This window comes from Bos grunniens, chromosome 7 (genome assembly GCF_055505025.1).
Source record: "Bos grunniens cultivar Pamir isolate PY7600 chromosome 7, Bosgru_T2T1.0, whole genome shotgun sequence".
Taxonomy (NCBI): domain Eukaryota; kingdom Metazoa; phylum Chordata; class Mammalia; order Artiodactyla; family Bovidae; genus Bos; species Bos grunniens.
This window is the reverse complement of record NC_141171.1, coordinates 5507261-5527739: the sequence shown is the minus strand read 5'-3', so window position 1 is coordinate 5527739 and position 20479 is coordinate 5507261. Positions and strand designations below refer to the sequence as shown.

Here is a 20479-nt window from a genome sequence, read left to right as displayed (position 1 = left end):
GAGGCATGGAGGGCACTCGGGGGAAGTATGAGCAAGAGAAGGACATGATCAAGCTGTATTAGAAAGATCTCTTGGGTTTCCTTGGTGGCTCAGTGGTAAAGAATCCGCCCACCAATACGGGAGACAGAGGTTCGATCCCTGATCCAGGAAAAGCCCACATACTGCAGAGCGACTAAGCCCGTGCGCCACAACTATTGAGCCTGCGCTCCAGAGCTGGGGAGCTGCAACTGTTGAGACCATATGCTGCAACAACCGGAGCGCTCGCGCACTAAAGCCCGTTCTTCCCGACAAGAGAAGCCACTGCAATGAGAAGCCTATGCACTGCAACTAGAGAAGAGCTTGCACACCAACAACGATGCAGCACAGCCAAAAACAAATAAGTTTAAAAGAGAGAGAAACATCTCTCTGGGCCTGGCTTGAGAGCAAGACTGGTGTCCAGAGGTTCTGATAGGAGACATAGGCTCAAGACAGCCCCTCCCAGGACCCTCGGCTGCCAGCCCAGCCCAAGGGGGTCAGACATTGCTGGGCGTTTGCCAGGTCTGGGAAGCAGGCCAGCAGTTGGCTCTGAGTCAGCTCCAGATGCCGGCCTGGGCAGCAGTGCCTGGTGCAGCCTCACCCCAGGATCCCCTGGGCGGGGTGGGCAGGGGGCTGCTGGGGTTGTTTGCTGAGGCCTCCCCACTGTGCTTCCCAGGTGGCGCTAGTGGTGAAGTACCTGCCTGCCGATGCAGGAGGCGCAAGAGATGTGGGTTCGATCCCTGGGTCGGGAAGATCCCCTGGAGGAGGGCGTGGCAGCCCACTCCAGTATGCTTGCCTGGAGAATCCCATGGTGAGAGGAGCCTGGTGGACTACAGTCCATGGGGCTGCAAAGAGTGGGGCATGACAGTGACTAACCTAGTGACTTATTCAACAAGGAGGGCTGCCTTTGGGACTTTAGAGGACCATGATGTGGATCATCCCATATGAGAGGTAGATGACGCCCTGCCCCCATCTTAATGAGGAGCCACTATAGGCTCGATGAGAGACATGACTGGTCTGGATCACACAATGTAGCCCTAGCCCCCGCTCAAACTATGGTGAGCCCAGAACTGGGAGAAAAGGGGTTCTGTGCAAGGCATCAGCAGACACCAGGGTAGAGGCTCTGTCCCCACCAGTACCAGGCAACAGCAAAATAGCTTGTCCCTCTATTCAACCAACTCAAATGCCCTTTCTGCGCCCCGCCCTGCACTGCACATTGCTGGGTCCTGAGAGAGTATCAGACCCACATCTTGCTTTGTGGGGTCCTCAGAGAATTTTCATGTTGAAGAGAACAGAAAATAAGGCTACAGTGACTTAAGCGACAGGGGTTGTATTAGTTCATAAAACTGAAGAGTTGTGCAGTAGTGTGGCTTTCAGGGTTGGTTTGCTCCAGCACTTCTCTACTCAAGATGCTTTTTTTTTTTTAGAGACTTCACAACCAAGACCTTTGTTGCAACACACAGGCTCCAGAGTGCCTGGGCTCTGTAGCTGTGGCACATGGGCTTCGTTTCGCCACGACATGTGGGATCTTAGGTCCCTGACCAGGGATTGAACCCACATCCGTTGCATTGGAAGGTGGATTCTTAACCATTGGACCCCCAGGAAAGTCCCTCAACAGGCTTTTTATTCAGACCTTCAAGTTCAACATCTTTCCAAAATTCGTGGTTTCCATGATCTCCTGTGACCACATAATCTCTCACTTATGGAAAGATACAAAGAAAAAACAGAGGGGAAGAGACCAAAGAGAAAGGAGCAAACAGAGGTAGAGAGATATGTACACACTTGCACAGAAAGACAGAAAGATAGTGAGAGAGGAAGATAAGAGTGAATGAGACTGCCTCTCTCTCAACTATGGCACAAGAATCCCAGGGTCTTTTCTAATTAGACCATTAGACCAAATTACGGTCCATAAGCCAATCCTTAGGACCAGGGGAAACGCAACAGGTGATTGGCTCAGGCCAGAACCAATGCCTATGGCCAAGAGGATGGATTTCTGCCCGTTAGCTCTTCAGCCCAGGCCCCTGTTGCTAGGCATCCTTGATGTCCTCTCCATCCCCTTTCTCAATCTCCATCCTCACCCCCTGCAGGGAGAGAAGAACCATGGCTTTGAGGTCCTGTACCACACTGTGAAGCAGGGGCCCATCTCCACCAAGGAGCTGGCAGACTTCATCCGGGAGAGGTGAGGTTCCCCAAGCCCCATCCATCCCCATGGCCAAGACCTGAAGTCCACACTGCCATGCCCATCTTGCACTTCCACCCAGGCTCTGCCCCGCTTTTTCCCTTGCCCATCCCACCCTGATGGGGCACCACATTCTGCCAGAAAGGGTCCTGATCCCTGGGGTCTCCAGGAACCAAATGAGCTTGAAGACCCTCCTGACCGACAGTTCTCAACACTGTCAGCCCTATGCCCCATTTTAAGCAATAATCACCAGACTTCTAAGGCCTCCTCTTGTAGAGATGATAATATGACCTAATTATAAGGAGAAATTTGAAAACTCAATCTCGGGCCCTGGGTACAATAAAAGAAAATACATGTATGATGAAATAATCTACATTTCAGCTTGTAAATGCTCTGACATCCCTGAAAACACAATAAACTCAAATTGCAAGGCAACCTCTGCTCCCTAGCCACTCAGCAGCTGAATGCCCATTAAATCCGGGCAGAGAGTCCAAAGGATTATTAACCAGGTTTTTCCTCTCTGAGGTTGTCACACAAGAACTGTCACAGCCGTGCTCCGTTTCATGAGGCTTCAGACCCTGGATCCATCCACAATTGCCTGTGGTACCCCATGGGTGCCTCTTTCAAAAGATACCCCAGTGGGTAACTAGTTTAAACTGGGCACATGGCTACCCCACACAGAACTGAAATTCTATTAGGATGAAAATGTGAGTGGATATTAGGTAAGCATTTAGCAGTGTCTGTCTAGAGGGAATAAAGAAATCTGAGTTTATCTTCTGCAATTAAATGAGACAAAGCACATGAAACATTGATACGAAGCTCGAAATTTTGTTTACTTGCTCTTGCTGCTGCTGCTACTACTACTGCTGTTAGTAAAATTTTATGTAAGGATGAAAACCTCTCCCGTGAATTTCCCAAGCATCTTCCCCTGCCAGGGGGCTGTATCATTCTCCTGGAGGCCTCTGCTCAGATGTTTGAGATGGGGAAACTGAGGCCCAGGGGTATGGGGCCTGTCCCAAGGTGCCCAGGACCTTCCCCATCCTTTCCCTGTCCTCCTACCCAGGGCCACCATCGAGGAGACCTACTCGAAGGCGATGGCAAAACTTTCCAAGCTGGCCAGCAACGGGACCCCCATGGGGTGAGTGGGCTGTGGGTGAGGCAGGAGTCGCCAAGGGTGTGGGTGAGGCTGCCCTTGGCTGTACATCTCCTCACACTTGTGATATGTGGGGCGTGGAGTCATCCCTGTGCTTATGGGCTAATTGGACAGAGGAATATGAATGTATATATAGGTGGCTCAGTGGTAAAGAGGCTTCCCAGGTAGCACTAGTGGTAAAGAATCTGCCTGCAATGCAGGAAACTTGGGTTCAGTCCCTGGGTTGGGAAGATTCCCTGAAGAAGGAAATGGCAACCCATTCCAGTATTCTTGCCTGGGAAATCCCATGGACAGAGGAGCCTGACGGGCTATAATTCATTCATTCATTCAGTGGCTATTTACTGAGCCCATACTGTGTGCCAGACATTGTTTGAGGCACAAGAGGGCCCAGGGGCAATCAAAACAGATCAAGCCTCCAGCCACCGTCATGCCCTGTTCATCGGGTGTGCGTCTGGGATATGTGACAGATGTTAACCAAACACGAGCAGAGTCCTTTCCCAGAGAGAACAGTGCTAGGAAGAGAATGAAATAGGAGCATTAGAAGGTGGGCACTGTATCTGGAGCTGAGATCTCAGTAATGAGAAAGGATCAGGCCTGGGGGTGTCCGAGGGACAGAGACCCAGGGAGGTGGCTCAGCCAGTGCAAAGGCCCTAGGCAGCAGCACACTTGTGCATTTCGAGGAAGGGCAAGGAGGCAGGCGTGGCTGCAGGGCCTGGGCACAGTGGAGATGAGGTGGGGGAGAAAGAGAGGGGAAGGGGAGTATCAGGCTGGGCCTGGAGTCCAGACAGAGGACGGCGGGCGTCAGCCTAGGTTTAAACTCCTGCTCTGATGTTCATTTGCTGAGGGGCCTTGGGTGAGGAACAGGGCCTCCCATGCCTCAGTTTCCCTGTCGCCCACCTTCCGTGACTGCAGTGGGGATTAAATAAGTTCATATGTGTTCATGTTTAGCAGGGCCCAGAACACATGAGGTGTCTGAGCCAAAGCCGGCCATGCTGGGTGAGGGGTCCCTTGCCAAGGGGTTGGGGTCGGGCCTGCTGGTCCCTGGGTGTGACCCCCACCTCTCTGTTTCCAGGACCTTTGCCCCGCTCTGGGAGGTCTTCCGAGTCTCCTCAGACAAGCTGGCGCTCTGCCACCTGGAGCTGACGCGGAAGCTTCAGGATCTCATCAAGGATGTGCTCCGCCACGGGGAGGAACAGCTCAAGGCGCACAAGAAGGTCTGTGCCGTGGGTGCCGCTGGGCCGGTGGGTGGGGAACAGCTGTGGCTGCTAGGATCCCAGGACTTCTGGGGCCTTGGAACCCCAGCTCCTGGTGTGTGCCCCTGAGGGCTCTGTTAATTCCACGACATCAAACTCAGAATCTCACAGACCTGAGCATTGTTGAATTTCAGACTCTCAAAATTCTAAGAGCAGGGGGTCTGCAAACTACAGCCAGCGGGCGATGGCTAGACCACCACCTCGAGCTATGAGTAGTTTTTCTACTTTTAAGGGATTGGGGGAAAAAATTAAAAAAAGGATATTTTATGGTGTGTGACTATTACAGGACATTTAGATTTTATTGCCAGTAAATAAAGCTGTGTTGGCCACAGCCATGCCCATTCACGTTCAGATCTTCTGTGGCTGGCTTGTGAACTGCAATGGCTGAGTTCAGTGTCAGATTTACCACCTGAGCCTTCACAGCAAAAGTCTGCCGACCCTTGATCTAGAGCGTTAGAAGCTACAGATCTTGTTATTTGACATTTCTAGACTCTTTTTTTTAGCCTAAACTTTATTTTTTAAATGAAGTTGTTTTAAATTTATTCTTAATTGGAGGGTAATTGCTTTGCAATGTCATGTTGGTTTCTCCCATACAATAACATGGGGCTTCCCAGGTGGCTCAGATGGTAAAAAATCTGCCTGCAATGCAGGAGACCTGGGTTCGATCCCTGGTTCAGGAAGATCCCCTGGAGAAGAGAATGGCTACTCACTCCAATATTCTCATCTGGAGAATTCCATGGACAGAGGACCCTAACTCCATGGGATCACAAAGAGTCAGACATAACTGAGTGACTAACACACATGTATTCCCTCCTTCTTGAACCTCCCTCCCATGCCCAACCCATCCCGCCCCTCTATGTCGTCACAGAGTGCCAGGCTTCTAGACTCCTGACAAAACTAAAATCCTGGAAGACCCAGACCTTAGACTCTCAAGATTCCAAAATATTTGAAGCTTGTAAATCTAGAGTCATAGAGGGTTTGCATTTACAGAGCCCTAGAATCTGCAGTTTTTAACCCCCATTAAGGAAGAGAGTTGTAGTACTTCATACACTTAATAATGGTTAAGATGGCAAATTTTACGTTATGTGTATTTTACCACAACTTTCTTTAAAAAATGAAAGAACAAGGAAGTTTTCTCTGGACTGATACGGAACAGTCTTGAGAATGAATTATTAAGTGGAAAAAGCAGTCAGTTAAACAGGATGGCCTGTCACCATTTGTCATAAAAAATGGGCATATTCACTGATCTTCATGCCCATTATTTCGGGAAATGTATCATGGTAATAATAGGAGGTTTGGGATTTCCTTGATGGTCCAGTGGTTAAGACTCTGTGTTTCTAATGCAGGGGGTGTGGGTTTGATCCCTGGTCAGGGAACTAAGATCCCACATATCTGCCTTGCAGTGGGGCAAAAGAAAAATAAAAGACTTCATAGTAAAAAAAAGGGGGGGAGAGGAGGTTTACCTGAGCTCACTCCTTAAAACTTTCTGATATGTGAATTGTGGGAGAGGAGCTCACTCCTTAAAACTTTCTGAAATGTGAATTATGTGTAAATATTACCTATTTAAAGAGCTAAAATTTTTGAAATTCATAGAATTCTCAGAAAAAAAGTATTCTGTAGGACCTGGAACCCCACAAGTTTGGGAGGCTGGGAATTTCATGGTGTGCCAGGGTCTGCTCAGGTCCTGCACCCCAGCAGGGGCTTCAGGGGGTCCTCATGCTCTTCCCCACCCCCACAGTGCAAAGAGGAAGCAGTGGGCACCCTAGATGCCATACAGGTCCTCACAGGGGTCAGCCAGCTCCTGCCCAAGTCTCGTGAGAACTACCTGAACCGTTGCATGGACCAGGAGCGGCTGCGGAGGGAGAGCACCAGCCAGAAGGAGATGGACAAGGTGGGCGCACAGCTGCAGGTCCCCAGCCACCACTGGCCCACACAGACCCGAGGGATTTGCCGAGAGGTGGCGGGGCCGCCTGATGGGAGAGTGAAAACATAGCACAGAGCCATGGTCATTGAACCTGCATGAACCGCACCCTGGGCACCCCGGGAGTCCATGTGCTGGGGGATGGGGCCAGGGAAAGTGCCCTGAGTGTCTCTTTCCCAACCCCGTCCCCTCCCTGTGCCCTCTAGGCAGAGACCAAGACCAGGAAGGCAGCAGAGAGCCTGCGGCGTTTGGTGGAGAAATACAACTCAGCCCGCTCTGACTTTGAGCAGAAAATGCTGGACTCAGCTCTGGTAAGAACCGGGCCTTGGAGACCTACACATTCCTGGGCCCAGGATGCTATGGGCCTCAGAAGTCCAGAACCTTCCAAACCCTCAACTCCCAGAAGCCTTAGAATCACAGGCTAAAACTGTAAAATTCTAGAGCCAGTTAGCTCTTGTTGTTGCTGTTATTATTATTTCAAAGACCAAATCAGTTCTGTGCCTTAATTTCACCATTTGTAAAATGGGGACAGTAATACTACCTGCCTCATAGACTTGTAAAGATTAAATGAGTCACCATATATGAAATTTTCAGACTAGTACCAGGTGCATAGAAACCACTCTAAGATGTATTATTATTATTATTATTGATGAGGTTTTTCAACAAGATGGGGCAGGATTTAGAAGCCAAGAGTCTCCTGACATGTCATGGTGACTGAAAAGCCTGGATTCCTGGTCTAGCCTCTGTCCGTCACCAGCTGTACAACCTTTGGCCAGGCACTGCACCTCTCTGGGTCTCTGTCTACTCAAAGGTTTAAAAAGCAGATTGGGAGCTCAGGATTAAGAATTAGATTTTTTTTTTTCCTTCTGATTTTGCAGTGATAGAAAGTTGCAAGCAATAGAAATCTTCATTCAAACTGACAAGGAGACTTACAGGCTCAGGGAACTGAAAAGTTCAGGGTGGGGCAGAGCTTCAGGCATGGCTGGATCCAGGTGCCCAAATGATGTTGGCAGGAAGTTGTGCCTCTTTGCTTCTCAAATCTGTTTTTCTCCCTGAGGGCTTCATTCCCAGGTAAACATATCCTCCTCAGTGTGTGTGTGTGTGTAGCAAAGTAGCCACCAGCAGCGGCCCCATTTATCTACCAATTCATTGACTCAGGATATGAAGGTGTTTTTTCTATGATTCCGGCAGAAGTGCCAGAGCTCTTACCCAAATCAATCACTGAGGCCAGGGGGTTGGAACATTCTGATTGGTCAGGTGGGGTCACTAGCCACACCTTCCCATTTTGCTCCTCCCCTCCTGCCTCAGCGCTTCCAAGCCATGGAAGAGACCCACCTGCGGCAAATGAAGGCACTGATGGGGTCCTACGCCCACTCAGTGGAGGACACCCATGTGCAGATTGGGCAGGTGAGTGGGGCATGAGGTTGGGGTGCTGGGCAAGAAAGCCCTGCCTGGTTACAGACTCCGTCCTCCTGGCCCAGGTGCACGAAGAGTTTAAGCAGAATGTAGAAAACGTCAGCGTGGAGATGCTGCTGAGGAAGTTTGCAGAGAGCAAAGGCACAGGCCAGGAGAAGCCTGGTGAGTCGGGGCGTCTATAGGAGTTGGGCTGTGGAGCCACGGCTATGGGGAAGGAACGGGATTCCAGAGCCTAGAGGATGAACCTCCCTGAGCTTCATTTTCCTCACCAGAAAAATGGGGTTAAAAAAAAAAGGAAAAAATGGATGGATGGAACTTCCCTGGTGGTCAGAGGTTGACGTCTTCCAATGCAGGGGGTGCAGATTCAATTCCTGGTCGGGGAACTCCCACATGCCTTGCAGCCAAAAAACCAAAACATAAAACAGAAACAGTACTGTAACAAATTCAATAAAAGACTTTAAAAATAGTCCACATTTTAAAAAACAATCTTTTAAAAAAATGGACTGAAGACAAATCTAACTCAGCAACCTACAGAGGGAGAGAACTTGATGCCTAAGCCAGAGAGGCCTTGAATGCCAGGGTCAGCCTTTCAGCTGTTTCCCTGAGGGGCCAAGGGAGCCACTGAGGATTGTTGAGCAAAAGGCCCATTTGAAGATGTCCCAGGTACAGGGTCAAGGAAGAACTGAGAGCCCAAGTTGTAGGGTCACGTCTGGGTTTGTATCTTTCCCTTGTCAGTCATTGTGTTACCCTGGGCATCAGTCTTGCCTTCTCTGAGTTTGTTTCCTCTTCTGTAAAGCAGGGCTGGTAGCGCCCAACTGACGGCGTCGTGAAAGTTCACTGTTATTCTTGTTCAGTCGCCAAGTTACGTCCGACTCTTTGCAACCCAATGAACTGCAGCACGCCAGGCTTCCCTGTCCTTCACTGAGTTTGCTCAAACTCAATGGACATCATTGAGTCAGTGATCCCATCCAACCATCTCCTCCCCTGTTGGCTCCTTCTTCTCTTGCCCTCAGTCTTTCCCAGCATCAGGGTCTATTCCAATGTGTCAGCTCTTTGCATCAAGTGGCCAAAGTATTGGAGCTTCAGCATCGGTCCTTCCAATGACTATTCAGGGTTCACTAATTTGATGCAAATAAAGGACAAAAATGTGTGCTTGGCACACAGTAGGCACTTTAGTAAATGCTGTTTACATCCTTAGGTATAGACAACCACTAGGGTCTGTCTTTTCTTCCTCCCGTCTCTATAGCTCAGCACCAGCTCAGGCTACCTCTCATTGTGTGAATCTTCATTCTTGTCTTTCACTGGCTCCAGATTTCCCATGCCCTGTCCCTGCTCACATAACCTCTATGGCTTCCCATCACCCTTGGGAGAGAGTCCCAGGTCCTCATCCTGGGACTTAAGGCTCAGCCCACTGCACTGACATTTATGATCCATCCTCTGACCCACCCAAGTTCTACCCAGAAATTCTGGAAGTGGAAGTAACTCAGGCAGTCCCTCCAGTCCTTCCCAAGGTGGCAGCCATCCGAGGCAAGACCAAGAACCCTTGGCCCATCCCACTCATGACTATCTCAGAGACTGGTTCAGCATCTTGGCTCATGCCTTGGACCCTGACTCACCTTAAGCTCAGATCCAGGTGCCACTGTGTGGCCAAAGGTATATTGCTACTCTTCCCAGGCTCAGTCCCCCTGCCTGGCTGAGTTTCTCAATTTTTTCTGTCCCAGGGCCTTTGGACTTTGAGGCATACAGAACGGCTACGCTGCAGGAAGGCAAGTACGTCTGGGCCTGGATGCCCAGGCTGGACCATGGGGATGAGGGAGGCAAATCTGAATGGGAAGGGGACCCCCACCCAGGGCTCATCTGCACCCCTTCCTCTGTTCTCAGCAATGAAACGTTTGCGTGGAGCCAAGGCCTTTCGCCTCCCAGGACTGAGCCGACGGGAGCGGGAGCCACCTACAGCTGTGTGAGGAAGCACCCCGACCCCCAGCCCTGGCCCAGGCTGACCCAGGATCCCTCCTCATTCTGAGGCTCTCCTGGAAGCCCCCTGCTTAGGGTAGCCCAAGAGAATTTCTATTCCAGGCTAGCCCAGGATCCCCTCTACCCAGGCCAACCCAGAAGCCCTTCTGTCCAGGCTGGCTCAGTATTACCAGTGCCCAAGCTAGTCCAGGGGGCTACCCAGATGGTACTAGTGGCAAAGAACCCACCTGCCAATGCAGGAGACTTAAGAGACGTGGGCTCAATCCCTGGGTGGGGAAGGTCCCCTGGAGGAAGGCATGGCAACCCACTCCAGTATTCTTGCCTGGAAAATCCCATGGACAGAGGAGCCTGGGGGCTACAGTCCATGGGGTCACACAGAGTTGGACACAAGCGAAGTGACTTAGCACACACACAAGGCCATCCAGAATTCTCCTTTTGCCAAGACTAGACCAGGGGCGGCCTGTTCCAGACCCACCCAGGATTACCCCTGCCCTGGCTGGCCCGGGAGTTCTCCCTGGCAGGGCTAGGCTTGCTGTTTCCCTCATCTCATCTAGCCTGGTAATTCTACCTTTGTCAAGATGAGCCCAAGAGTCTCTCTGCCCAAACTAGTACCAAATTCTTCCCTATACCTATGGTCTCCCCGGCTAGACCAGGGTTAGCCTTGCCCAGGCTAGCCCAGAATTCTTCTCTTTGCCAAGGCTGGCCTCGTTATTTCCCTGCCAAGGTGAGCCCTACGTTCAGACTGATTTCCAAGTCCCTCCCCTTCCAAGCTGTTTGAGAATGCCCTGTACTCAGCTAACTCAGACTCACTGGCCCCAGCCCCAAGCTAGCTCCAAGGTTGCCCCACCTGCAGGGCTGGCCCAGGACCACAGAGCCGCCCAGGGGACTGCCTGCAGGTTCCATATCTGGTGTTGGGGGCGGAGGGGAGGGCCAGAGGAGATGGCAGCGCAGACACTGACATCTGCTCTCCATCCGCAGAGATTCCCTGGAACCTGATTTAGGGGTAAGTGCCATGGGCCGGGCCGGGCCGCGCTGCCCAGTGGGAGGGGTCCAGTCCTGCCTTGCTCCCCAATCCCATGCCTGGAAACCACGCCTGGAGCTCAGGGGGCTAGAGGTCACACAGCTTAGGGACCAGGTTCCAGTCCCACATCAGCTGCAAAGCCCCGTGGACGATGTGGGAGGGACCAATACCCTCCTTTCGCTTCAGTTTGCCCCTCAGGACAGGTAGTGGCATGTTCTCTTCCTCTAAGAACCTGCCCACACGCTGCGGGAAGATAGTTATTGCCATTGGGGTTCTTTTTTTTTTATCTGAGTCAGGGCCCCGAGGTGGGAGGCAGGCATGGTAGGGTGAGATGGGAGGTTTGGTATCGGAGAGCCTAACGCATTGCTTGCTTGTCCCTCCCCAGACTTGTCCAGAGGTGGATGAGGAAGGTTTCACCGTCAGGCCTGATGTCACCCAGAACAATATCCTCCTGGCGCCCTCTGGGGGCAGTTGTTGGCACAGCAAGGACAAAGCTCCATCCACAGGGATCCACCCACCATTAGCAACCCTCTCTGGGAACATCCTTGGTGGAGCCTCCAATTGTGAAGCAAGCAGATTCAAATGCAGACACTCACCCTGAGGGGTCAGAGCTGAGCCAGAGAGAGAGAGAGGAGGGCTTGGTTATCCCAGAGGGGGGAACAAAAGGGGCTTCCTGGAAGAGGTGGTCATATGTTGGGGTTTAGCAGCTAGTTTACTAATTAGGTCAGGGAATGTTTATATGAGGGGCTTCCCAGGTGGCATTAGTGGTAAAGAAACTGCCTGCCAACGGAGGAGACGCGGGTTTGATCCCTGGGTCAGGAAGTTCCCCTGGAGGAGAAAATGGCTACCCACTCCAGTATTTTTACCTGGGAAATCCCATGGGCAGAGGAGCCTGGTGGGCTACAGCGCATGGGGTTGTGAAGAGTCAGACATGACTTAATGACTGAGCACACACACACGCTTGTATGAAGGCTTGTGGGGAGAGGAGCATGGTGGCAAATGCGTGGTGTCAAGGTGAGGGGGGCAAGTGATGAGAGCGGAGATGGTGCAGCACCCCAAAGCGGTACGAGCAGGAAGGGACAGGTGTGAGGGTTGACTGGGGGGAGCCAGTGTTGGTGCCTTGACTACACTGCACGCACAGCAGAGTCCACCCACTTCTCATCCAGCGACTCTGATTTTGATGACGAGGAGCCCCGCAAAATCTACGTGCACATCAAGCCTGCCTCAGCCCGGGCCCCACCCTGCAGTCCCAAGGCAGCTGCGGCCCAGCTCAAGGCCACAGCAGGCAGCCTCATTCTTCCTCCCGGCCCTGGGGTGAGGCGCCTGGCCCCGGGGTGAGGCGTGGGGAGATGCCCTGCGTGGGGCAGGGGCACTGGCCAAATGCCGCTGGACCTGACGCCACCCCTTTCTCCACAGGGCACCATGAAACGCCATTCTTCACGTAAGTAGTCTGTTGAGGGTTCTTTAGTTTGACAAGACGCCCGCAGAGGGGAGACTGGGCCTGGAGTGTGGGTGTGGGTTTGAATGCCAGCTCTGCTATGTGACTTGGGGCAAGCTGCTTGCCCACTCTGATCTCACTCTCCTTTAATGACATGGGGTCATGCCTCATGAGAATTAAATGAGAGCCAAAAGGGATCACTGAGGCTGGGAGAGAAGCCAAAAGCTGGAGACAAGTTGGCTCAGGTTCAGATCCCTCTCTACCTGATTTGCTGGTCACTTTGGGCGGCTGACTGGACAGCCCCAAGCCTTGGTCTCCTGGTCTATGGAGTGGGAAGCCGTGCAGGCCTGGCGACGGGAAGGCTCAGGAGGTCCATCTCTCACAGGGGACACTCCCGGGAGACCGCAGAGGCCTCAGTCAGCCCCAAGGGCCAGCAGGTGGGTTCCATGGGGGTGGGGCATTGGGCCCACATGAGTGGGCAGGTGGGTGGCCCGTCCCCAACACCACCTCTTCCTCTTCCTCCCCTGCTGCCTCCCCAGGTCTCTGACTCCCCTTCTTTTACCCTGGCAGGGAGTTAAGGACGTGCCATTTTTGAGGGACCACTTAGTCATTCATTTGATGAACATTTATTGAGTGCTTTGTGTGTACTCCTGCTGTTCTGGGCTCCAAAGATAAATGATCTAGATAGATCCTCCTTCTCGGAGTCACATTCTAGTGGCCCGGATTTTTTAAATAGTAAGTATGTTAGAGCATCTCTGATGCTTCGAAGTGCTGTGAAGAAACTAAAACAGGGACCGTGATGGAAGATAGGAGTGAGTGACTTTAGGAGGGGTCGCAGGAGATGTGGGGAGGGCCTGGAGCTGACTCCTGAAGAGGAGCAGGACGTGGTTGTAGGGAGATTTGGGGGAACAGAGCTCAAGACCAAAAACAGGGTATGCCAAGGTCCTGAAGTGGAAGGGAGGAAGCGTGGAAGTAATAGAACGCACCCCGCCTGTCCAATCCGTGTCCCCAGCTGTGTGGAGAAGCTGCAATCGGATGAGCAGGCTTCCAAGAACCTCTTTGGGCCTACCCTAGAGTCCGCCTTGGACCACGAAGACTTTACAGGTGATGGGGGTGGGGCTTTGGGGCGTGGGCGTGGCTACAGGAGGGTGGGTGGGGCCACTACCAGAGTAGGAGGCTCGGATAGGCGGGACGGGTTGGAGGGAGGAGGTGGGGATCCTTTGGGTCAAAGTGAGGGTTGGGGAGGCCACAGCAGGAATGGGCGGAGCTGGCGAGAAGGTGCGGCGTTTGTGGGAGTGGGATGACCATAGTGGGTGGGCGGGGCACCAGTAGAGATGGCCGAGGCCTGCCGAGGAGGGCAAGACATTGAATGGGGGCGGACCATCTCAGCATGGGCGTGGCCTGGGGGAGGATTGACAGCACTCCGTATGAGTCGGGTCTCCAGCTGGCTGCCCCCTTCCTTCCCCCAGGCTCTAGCAGCCTCGGCTTCACCTCCAGCCCCTCGCCTTTCTCCTCCTCGTCTCCCGAGAACGTGGAGGACTCCGGACTGGACTCACCATCCCACGCGGCGCCGGGTCCCTCCCCGGATTCCTGGGTCCCACGCCCCGGCACCCCACAGAGCCCACCTACTTGTCGGGTGTCACCCCCGGAGTCGAGGGGCACACAGTCCCTGCTGCCATCAGACTCGCCACATCCCCTTGCAGCATCCCCGAGCCCCTGGGGGCCGGAGGCTGTGGCTGGAGGAGGTGAGTCCCTCTACCCCTGGTCTGAGAGTTTTCTGAGCCCTGGGCGATGAGAGAGTTCTTAGTGTGGCCAGGGCCTGAACAGGGTGTTGAGGGACACAGCTGGAACCCAGGCAGGCAGAAACCCTAATCCTTGCAGGGACATTAATGAGATGAATGTTTAACAAGGCAGGAGGTGACAGGTGCCTGGTGATGGCTCTGAAACGTAGGGCCTCCTACAGAGGCTGAACTGAGATTTGATGGAGGTGAGGATGAAGCCATGTGGACTCCAGGAATGGAATTCTCAGCAGAGGAATGTGCAAAGGCCCTGGGGTAGAAGTGGGCTAGGCCCTTTGAAGAACAACGAGCAAGGAGGCCAGTGTGACTGAAACAGAATAATGACAAGGAGAAGGAGGGAGTGGAGGGGGAGATGTCGACAGGGAGATGGGACCAGATGAGGCCCAGTGATCCCAGGAAGAAACGTGAGTTTTACCCCTAACAAGGTCAGAGCCACAGAAGGGAGGGGCTGTGAGCAGAGAGGGGTGAAACCTGCTGGGGTTTCAGGCTCTCTGACCACTTGGTCGGTGAGGATGGGAGCTGGAGACCAGGAGGTGAGTCCAGGTAAGTGGTGATGGGGTAACAGTGGGGAGAAGCTGCTGAGAGACATGGGGCCCAGAGAGAAGAGGAGTCAGGGCGGAGGGCCTGAGAGCAGCTGAAAGGAGAGGGAGGGACGGAAAGAGCAGAAAGGATGGGGCGGAAGAAGCTGGGGTGGGGGTGTGTCAAGGCCGGGAAGGAGGAGGGGATTAGGCATGGCTTGGCTTCTGGGGCCTGAGTTAGAGGGGCTGCAGGCTGTGGCCACGTGAGATCCCCAGCAGTGGGGGCAGAGGGTACCATCCTTGGTGTAAAGAAAGAGCCTGGTTGGACATGGTTCAAGGGAGGGCTCAGGGCTCAGAGGAGTGAGTGTAGACCACAAGTGTAGACAGATGAAGCTATCAGAGGTTTATTGTAGAATTAAGGTTCTCAACTGGGCCGGTTCTGCCCCTTTACTCTCCAGGCACACTTGGCAACGGCATCACTGATACTTGATTGTCACCACTTGGGGGCAGGGTACACCTGACGTTTGCAGGATGGAGGCCAGGGAGGAAGACAACCCCACCACAGCAGAGGATCTGACCCTGTTGAGAACCTTGGGATAGACAGCATAGTCTGGGGTGTAGGTGGGCAAGTAAGCGTTTATAGATGGAGTAAAGCAGGAATACTAGGGAAGCAGGAGAGCAAGGGGAACTGAGGTGTTAACACCAAGATTAGTTAAATTAGAAGGGTGTGACTCGACACTGGCCAGGGTGAGGGACCCTCTCAGAGAGGATGAAGGTCGTAGAATTGCCAAATGTTGGATAAAAGGTCTCTGCCAAATCCACCCCCCGCAACAGTGTGCCTGCCTTCTGAACATCCAGCCCTTGTTTGCATGCCTCCAGCAATCGGGAGCTCACCCCTTATTGAGCTGCGAGTCTAGTGTCTGGGAGACTCAGGGTTGCATGTGGTGTCTCCAGTCGTGTCCAGCACCTTCTCTGCAGCCCGAGGACTTCTGACCATCAGGGGGTTTCCCCCTGTAAGCCCGATTCTCAGATTGGGGCTGAATTCTTCCGCCGAGAGGCCCAGACAGCAGCTAAGCCACGTCTGTGCTTATGCTTGTTCCCCAGACTTGATGCCTGTACCTGCTGACCTTGCAGTCAGGGAGGGTCTGGCAGCCCCATCCCGGAGACCGCGCTCCAGGAAGGCATCCTGTCCCCTCATGCGCAGCAATGGAGACCTGGTAGGGTCGGGGGGAGCAGGAGCTGGGCTGGGTGGTCGCCTCCAGGACCAGCATCGGGGCACTTCTGCTAGGGTGTTCACAGGCCGGCTTCTGTTCCCTTCCAGTCTCGTTCCCTGAGCCCCTCCCCACTGGGCTCTTCAGCTCCCAGCTCTATCCCTGAACGGCCCAGCTTCGCATCCCAGACCGGACATGGTATGTGGGTCCTCTCTGGGCTTCAGGTTCACCTTCTCCAGTCCGGGTGGGTGGCCAAGTGATACAACGGAGGCTTTGTTGCAGAGGGTGGGGGTTCAGGAGCCTGGGACCTGTGCTCACTCTGTCTGTCCCCCATTCCCTCCCTGCCACCCCCAGGAGTCTCCCGGGGTCCCAGCCCTGTGGTCCTGGGCTCCCAGGATGCCCTGCCCGTGGCCACTGCCTTCACTGAGTATGTCCACGCCTACTTCCGTGGCCACAGCCCCAGGTACACAGGGGTGGGGCAGATGGTGACCAGCAAACAGGGCTTCCTGGGAGCTGTGCATCTGGGTTCCAGCAGGGCCAGCGTTCAGCGGGGTTTTATGATCTGCTTTACCATGGAATGGCCACGAACATGGAGCTGAACAACTAGGCCCATCCTGAGAGCAATAGGAACCATAGAGGGCGTTTGAACTGGGCTAAGGCATTGATGTGGGCTTCCCAGGGGGGCTCAGTGGTAAAGAATCTGCCTGCCAAGCAGGAGATTCAGATTCCCTGTGTCAGGAAGATCCCCTGGAGAAGGAAATGGCAACTCACTCCAGTATTCTTGCCTGGAAAACCCCACGAACAGAGGAGCCTGGCGGGCTATAGTCCATGGGGATGCAAAGAGTCGGACGTGACTTAGTGACTGAGCAGGTGTGCACACACTCACAGGCAGGCAGACAGGCACTGATGTATCCATGGTTTAGAGGAGCTCCTCCGAGGCTGCTGTGGGCATCACACTGAAGGAGCAAGACCAGAGGCCAGCCACAGAGCGGGAAAGGGTAGGGTGAATCGAGGGACCAGGGATAATCTGGGGGCAGCGCCCAGCTGAAAGACACCATAAGATCAAGCCACAAAGAGGAGGAGAGTATCAGACCCAAAACCTAAGCTGAGGGCTGAATGTTTTGCTTTGAGCTTCCTGGTGGCCTAGGGGAAAAGAGAACTGGGGAAGGGAGTGTCCCTGTCTCCTTCAGCTCATTGTGGATTCTTCCTGGTGTCCAGATTGCTGTCCAGGCAGGGACACAAGGGGAGGCAGCTGGGGCTGGGACGCTGCTGTGGTCAGGGCCTTGCTGATTCTGATGGACCTGGTGAGCCACAGGCTACAGTGGAGCTAGGAGCGAGGGGAGGATGAGGGGCCTGGTAGAGCCCTAAGCCAATGCCCAGTTTCTTCAATTCCCCCCACCAGCTGCCTGGCTCGAGTAACTGGGGAGCTGACCATGACCTTCCCTGCCGGCATCGTACGCGTGTTCAGCGGGACCCCACCCCCTCCCGTCCTCAGCTTCCGCCTCGTGCGTACGGCCCCCATTGAGCACTTCCAGCCCAATGCTGACCTGCTCTTCAGGTACCATTAGAGAAAAGGGTGCAAAGTTAGGTGGTACCAGGGGCTGGTGGAGGCCAGGCGCTCCCCGGCTCTGAATTTCTGTTCTGCCTCCTGGGATTTGCTGTGTGACCTTGGGCAAGTCACTCTCCCTCTCCGAAACTCACTTTCCTTCCCTCTTTTGCTTCCCACCACCCCCCTTTCCTGGGAGTTACACTTTACTGGTCCCAAGGTTAGCCTGGGAATCTGCATCTTTAGGAAGCCTTTGGTGTAGGCATCTCCCAAGGGTTGGGGTGATTATTCTCGGTCTCTGCAGTGACCCTTCCCAGAGTGACCCGGAGACCAAAGACTTCTGGCTGAACATGGCGACTCTGACTGAAACTCTGCAGCGCCAGGCAGAGCAGAATCCAGCCGCCTCCTACTACAATGTAGTACTCCTGCGGTACCAGGTGGGTCAGGTAGATGGGGTGGGGCAGAGCGGGCATAGAGGATGGTGGGTGGGGGCAGGGTGAGCAGGCAGCTCTCACTGGTGAGAGCAATGAGAGCGGGGTGAGCTGTGGGAGGTAGGCAGGGTGGGCAGTGTAAGGGGGCCAGGACTCTGCTGGGGCAGGCGGCTGCATTATGCAAATTAGAAGGGGCCTTTTCCCAGGGCCTGTCCCCAAGACTGTTAGAATGAGGCACTCTACTGCCCTCTGCTGGACATGTCATGTAGTACAACCTCTCATCAACAGCTCCTTGGGGTATCAGGAGCCCCTTGGGTGTCATGGGCAGTGCAAAATCAGGCCATTTGGTGGGTGGCATGGCAGGGGCAGCGTGGCTGGATAGTGTGCGGTGTGGCAGGACAGGGCAGCTCAAGCCACATCCTCTTTCCTGTTCTTGTTCCCCCTAGTTCTCCCGCCCCGGTCCCCAGTCCATGCCTCTGCAGCTGAGCGCCCACTGGCAGTGTGGGCCGACCCTCACTCAGGTCTCGGTGGAGTACAGCTACCAACCCGGTGCCACAACCGTGCCCACGCCACTCACCAACGTCCAGATCCTGCTGCCCGTGGGGGAACCTGTGACCAATGTCCGCCTGCAGCCAGCTGCCACCTGGTGAGGGCGAGCAGGAGGCCGAGGGAGGCTCAGAACCTAGTGGACCTCCCTTCAATGCAGCAACTGATGGGTCCACCGTAGGCCTGACCATTCACTGTGGGCTCACCTTGCTCAGGGGCTTCCCAAAGAAGCTTGGTGTTAAAGAACCCATCCACCAGTGCAAGGAGACGCAGCAGACGTGGATTCAGTCCCTGGGTCAGGAAGGTCCCCGGGAGGAGGACATGGCAGCCCACTCCAATATTCTTGCCTGGAGAATCCCCGTGGACAGAGCAGCCTGCGGGCTACAGTCCACGGGGTCGCAAAGAGTCAGGGAGGACCGGAGTGACGGAGCACGCATGCACGTGCCTTGCTTGGAGCTAAGAGCAATATCATTAACAAAAGTCGTGTCTGACACCAAAGGCTTCCTACATGTCAGGCTTGTTCTCCATCTCTGCATACACTGACTGGGGCGGGGCTTTTAGCAATCCCTTGAGGGGTGGATCACCATCATCCCCACTTACCGAGGGGGAGCTGAGGTGTACAGAGGCAAATTCACTTACCGGAGGTCACACCAGGATGTGAACCAGCCGCCCACTCGTGGCCCCGGGCTTTTAGTCACCGTTCCACTTTGTTTTGTACAAAAGGTAGAACCTACAACCAAGAAACCAAATTTATAGGCCTGGATGCATCACCTACAAGTCCTATAAGGCTGAGGAGCCTTCAGGAAACAGCTGCTCCACACTCCCGCCCCCGTTTTCACACATGGGGCAACTGAGGCCAGGGAGGGGACATGGCTTTCTTGGGTCATGTAGCCAAGAGGCAACTGAGCTGGGACCCTGGGCTCCGAATATCTTTTCTGGGAAAGACCTGACCTGATCTCTCAATGCCAGGAACCTGGAGGAGAAGCGGCTCCTATGGAAGCTTCCAGATGTGTCTGAGGCAGGGGGTGAGTTATGGTTGTACGTAAGGGCTTGGAGGTCTCAAATGGGAAAGGCTTATTTAAACTAGGGAAGAGGGAATTCCCTGGCAGACTAGTGGCTAGGACTTCACGCTTTCACTGCCAAGGGCGGGGGTTCGATTCCTGGGTGGGGAACTAAGATCCAGTAAGCCCTGGGACATGGCTAAAAATGTTTTGTAAGTAAACTAGGGGAAAACTAGGGATGTGCTGGAGGCAGAGAAATGTAGGCATCAAGGAAAGCTTAAAAGGGCTTTGACAAAGTGGGAAGAGAGGGCATCCCAGGGGGTGGGCACAGGAGGTGCAAAGGCCCTGAGACAGAATTCCTTTGGAAACCACACACAACCCCAGCAGGACCAAAGGAAAGGGTGCAGGACACAAGAAGAAGTCAAAGGGAACACAGCCACAGGTTAAAGGGCTTGGGTGCAGGGCTGAGGAGGAGCCCAGGTCACTGGAGGGCTGGGGTGAGGAAAAGGGCACAGCTGACCTCAGACCTCCCCAGGCTCTGGCCGCCTGTCTGCCAGCTGGGAGCCATGCTCTGGGCCAAGCACGCCCAGCCCTGTGGCTGCTCAGTTCACCAGTGAGGGGGCCACTCTGTCCGGCGTGGACGTGGAGCTGGTGGGGAGTGGCTACCGCATGTCGCTGGTAAAGAGGAGGTTCGCCACAGGTACGCCCTCGCCCTGCCACTGCGCATCCCCAGAGCCAAGACCAGGCCGGGCTCTGAGTCCCACTTATTGCTTCTGCTAGGATGCAGGGGGAGGGGAGACATTTGGGGTGTTTGGAAAAGATAGGTGGGTGTTGGGGCCTGGAGACCCAAGGTGGGGGGTACGGGTGGAGAGATGGGTGGTCAGAGCCCCAGTGAAAGGGACCAAGAAGTATCCTCTATGGGACTTCCCTGACCATCTGGTGATTAAGATGCCATGCTTCCACTACAAGGGGTGTGGATTCGAGCCCTAGTCAGACAACACATGTGCAGTGCAGCCAAAAAAGAAAGAAAAAAAGAAGTGTCCCCTGGCTGGCTGGC

At 54.1% G+C, this 20479-nt stretch overlaps 1 protein-coding gene across 6 annotated transcripts in view; it reads left to right on the top strand.

Annotated features, from left to right (window-relative positions):
- FCHO1 (FCH and mu domain containing endocytic adaptor 1) overlaps window positions 1-20479 on the top strand; it is a 29902-nt gene that overhangs the window by 8954 nt on the left and 469 nt on the right. For 2 of the 6 annotated variants that reach the window (XM_086408478.1, XM_086408479.1), the window contains exons 5-28: window positions 2103-2194; window positions 3258-3332; window positions 4420-4561; window positions 6339-6491; window positions 6728-6832; window positions 7830-7928; window positions 8003-8099; window positions 9659-9703; window positions 9819-9897; window positions 10890-10914; window positions 11318-11375; window positions 12068-12246; window positions 12349-12373; window positions 12756-12807; window positions 13383-13474; window positions 13840-14115; window positions 15792-15904; window positions 16009-16096; window positions 16253-16361; window positions 17301-17456; window positions 17749-17881; window positions 18322-18521; window positions 19391-19446; window positions 19958-20454. In XM_086408478.1, the coding sequence (XP_086264604.1) occupies window positions 2103-2194; window positions 3258-3332; window positions 4420-4561; window positions 6339-6491; window positions 6728-6832; window positions 7830-7928; window positions 8003-8099; window positions 9659-9703; window positions 9819-9897; window positions 10890-10914; window positions 11318-11375; window positions 12068-12246; window positions 12349-12373; window positions 12756-12807; window positions 13383-13474; window positions 13840-14115; window positions 15792-15904; window positions 16009-16096; window positions 16253-16361; window positions 17301-17456; window positions 17749-17881; window positions 18322-18521; window positions 19391-19446; window positions 19958-20202 (2694 nt within the window). In that variant the 3' untranslated portion in view covers window positions 20203-20454. Of the gene's footprint in view, window positions 1-2102; window positions 2195-3257; window positions 3333-4419; window positions 4562-6338; window positions 6492-6727; window positions 6833-7829; window positions 7929-8002; window positions 8100-9658; window positions 9708-9818; window positions 9898-10719; window positions 10915-11317; window positions 11376-12067; window positions 12247-12348; window positions 12374-12755; window positions 12808-13382; window positions 13475-13839; window positions 14116-15791; window positions 15905-16008; window positions 16097-16252; window positions 16362-17300; window positions 17457-17748; window positions 17882-18321; window positions 18522-19390; window positions 19447-19957; window positions 20455-20479 lie in introns of those variants that run through there. The other 4 variants (XM_086408480.1, XM_086408482.1, XM_086408483.1 and 1 more) reach the window with 4 other exon arrangements.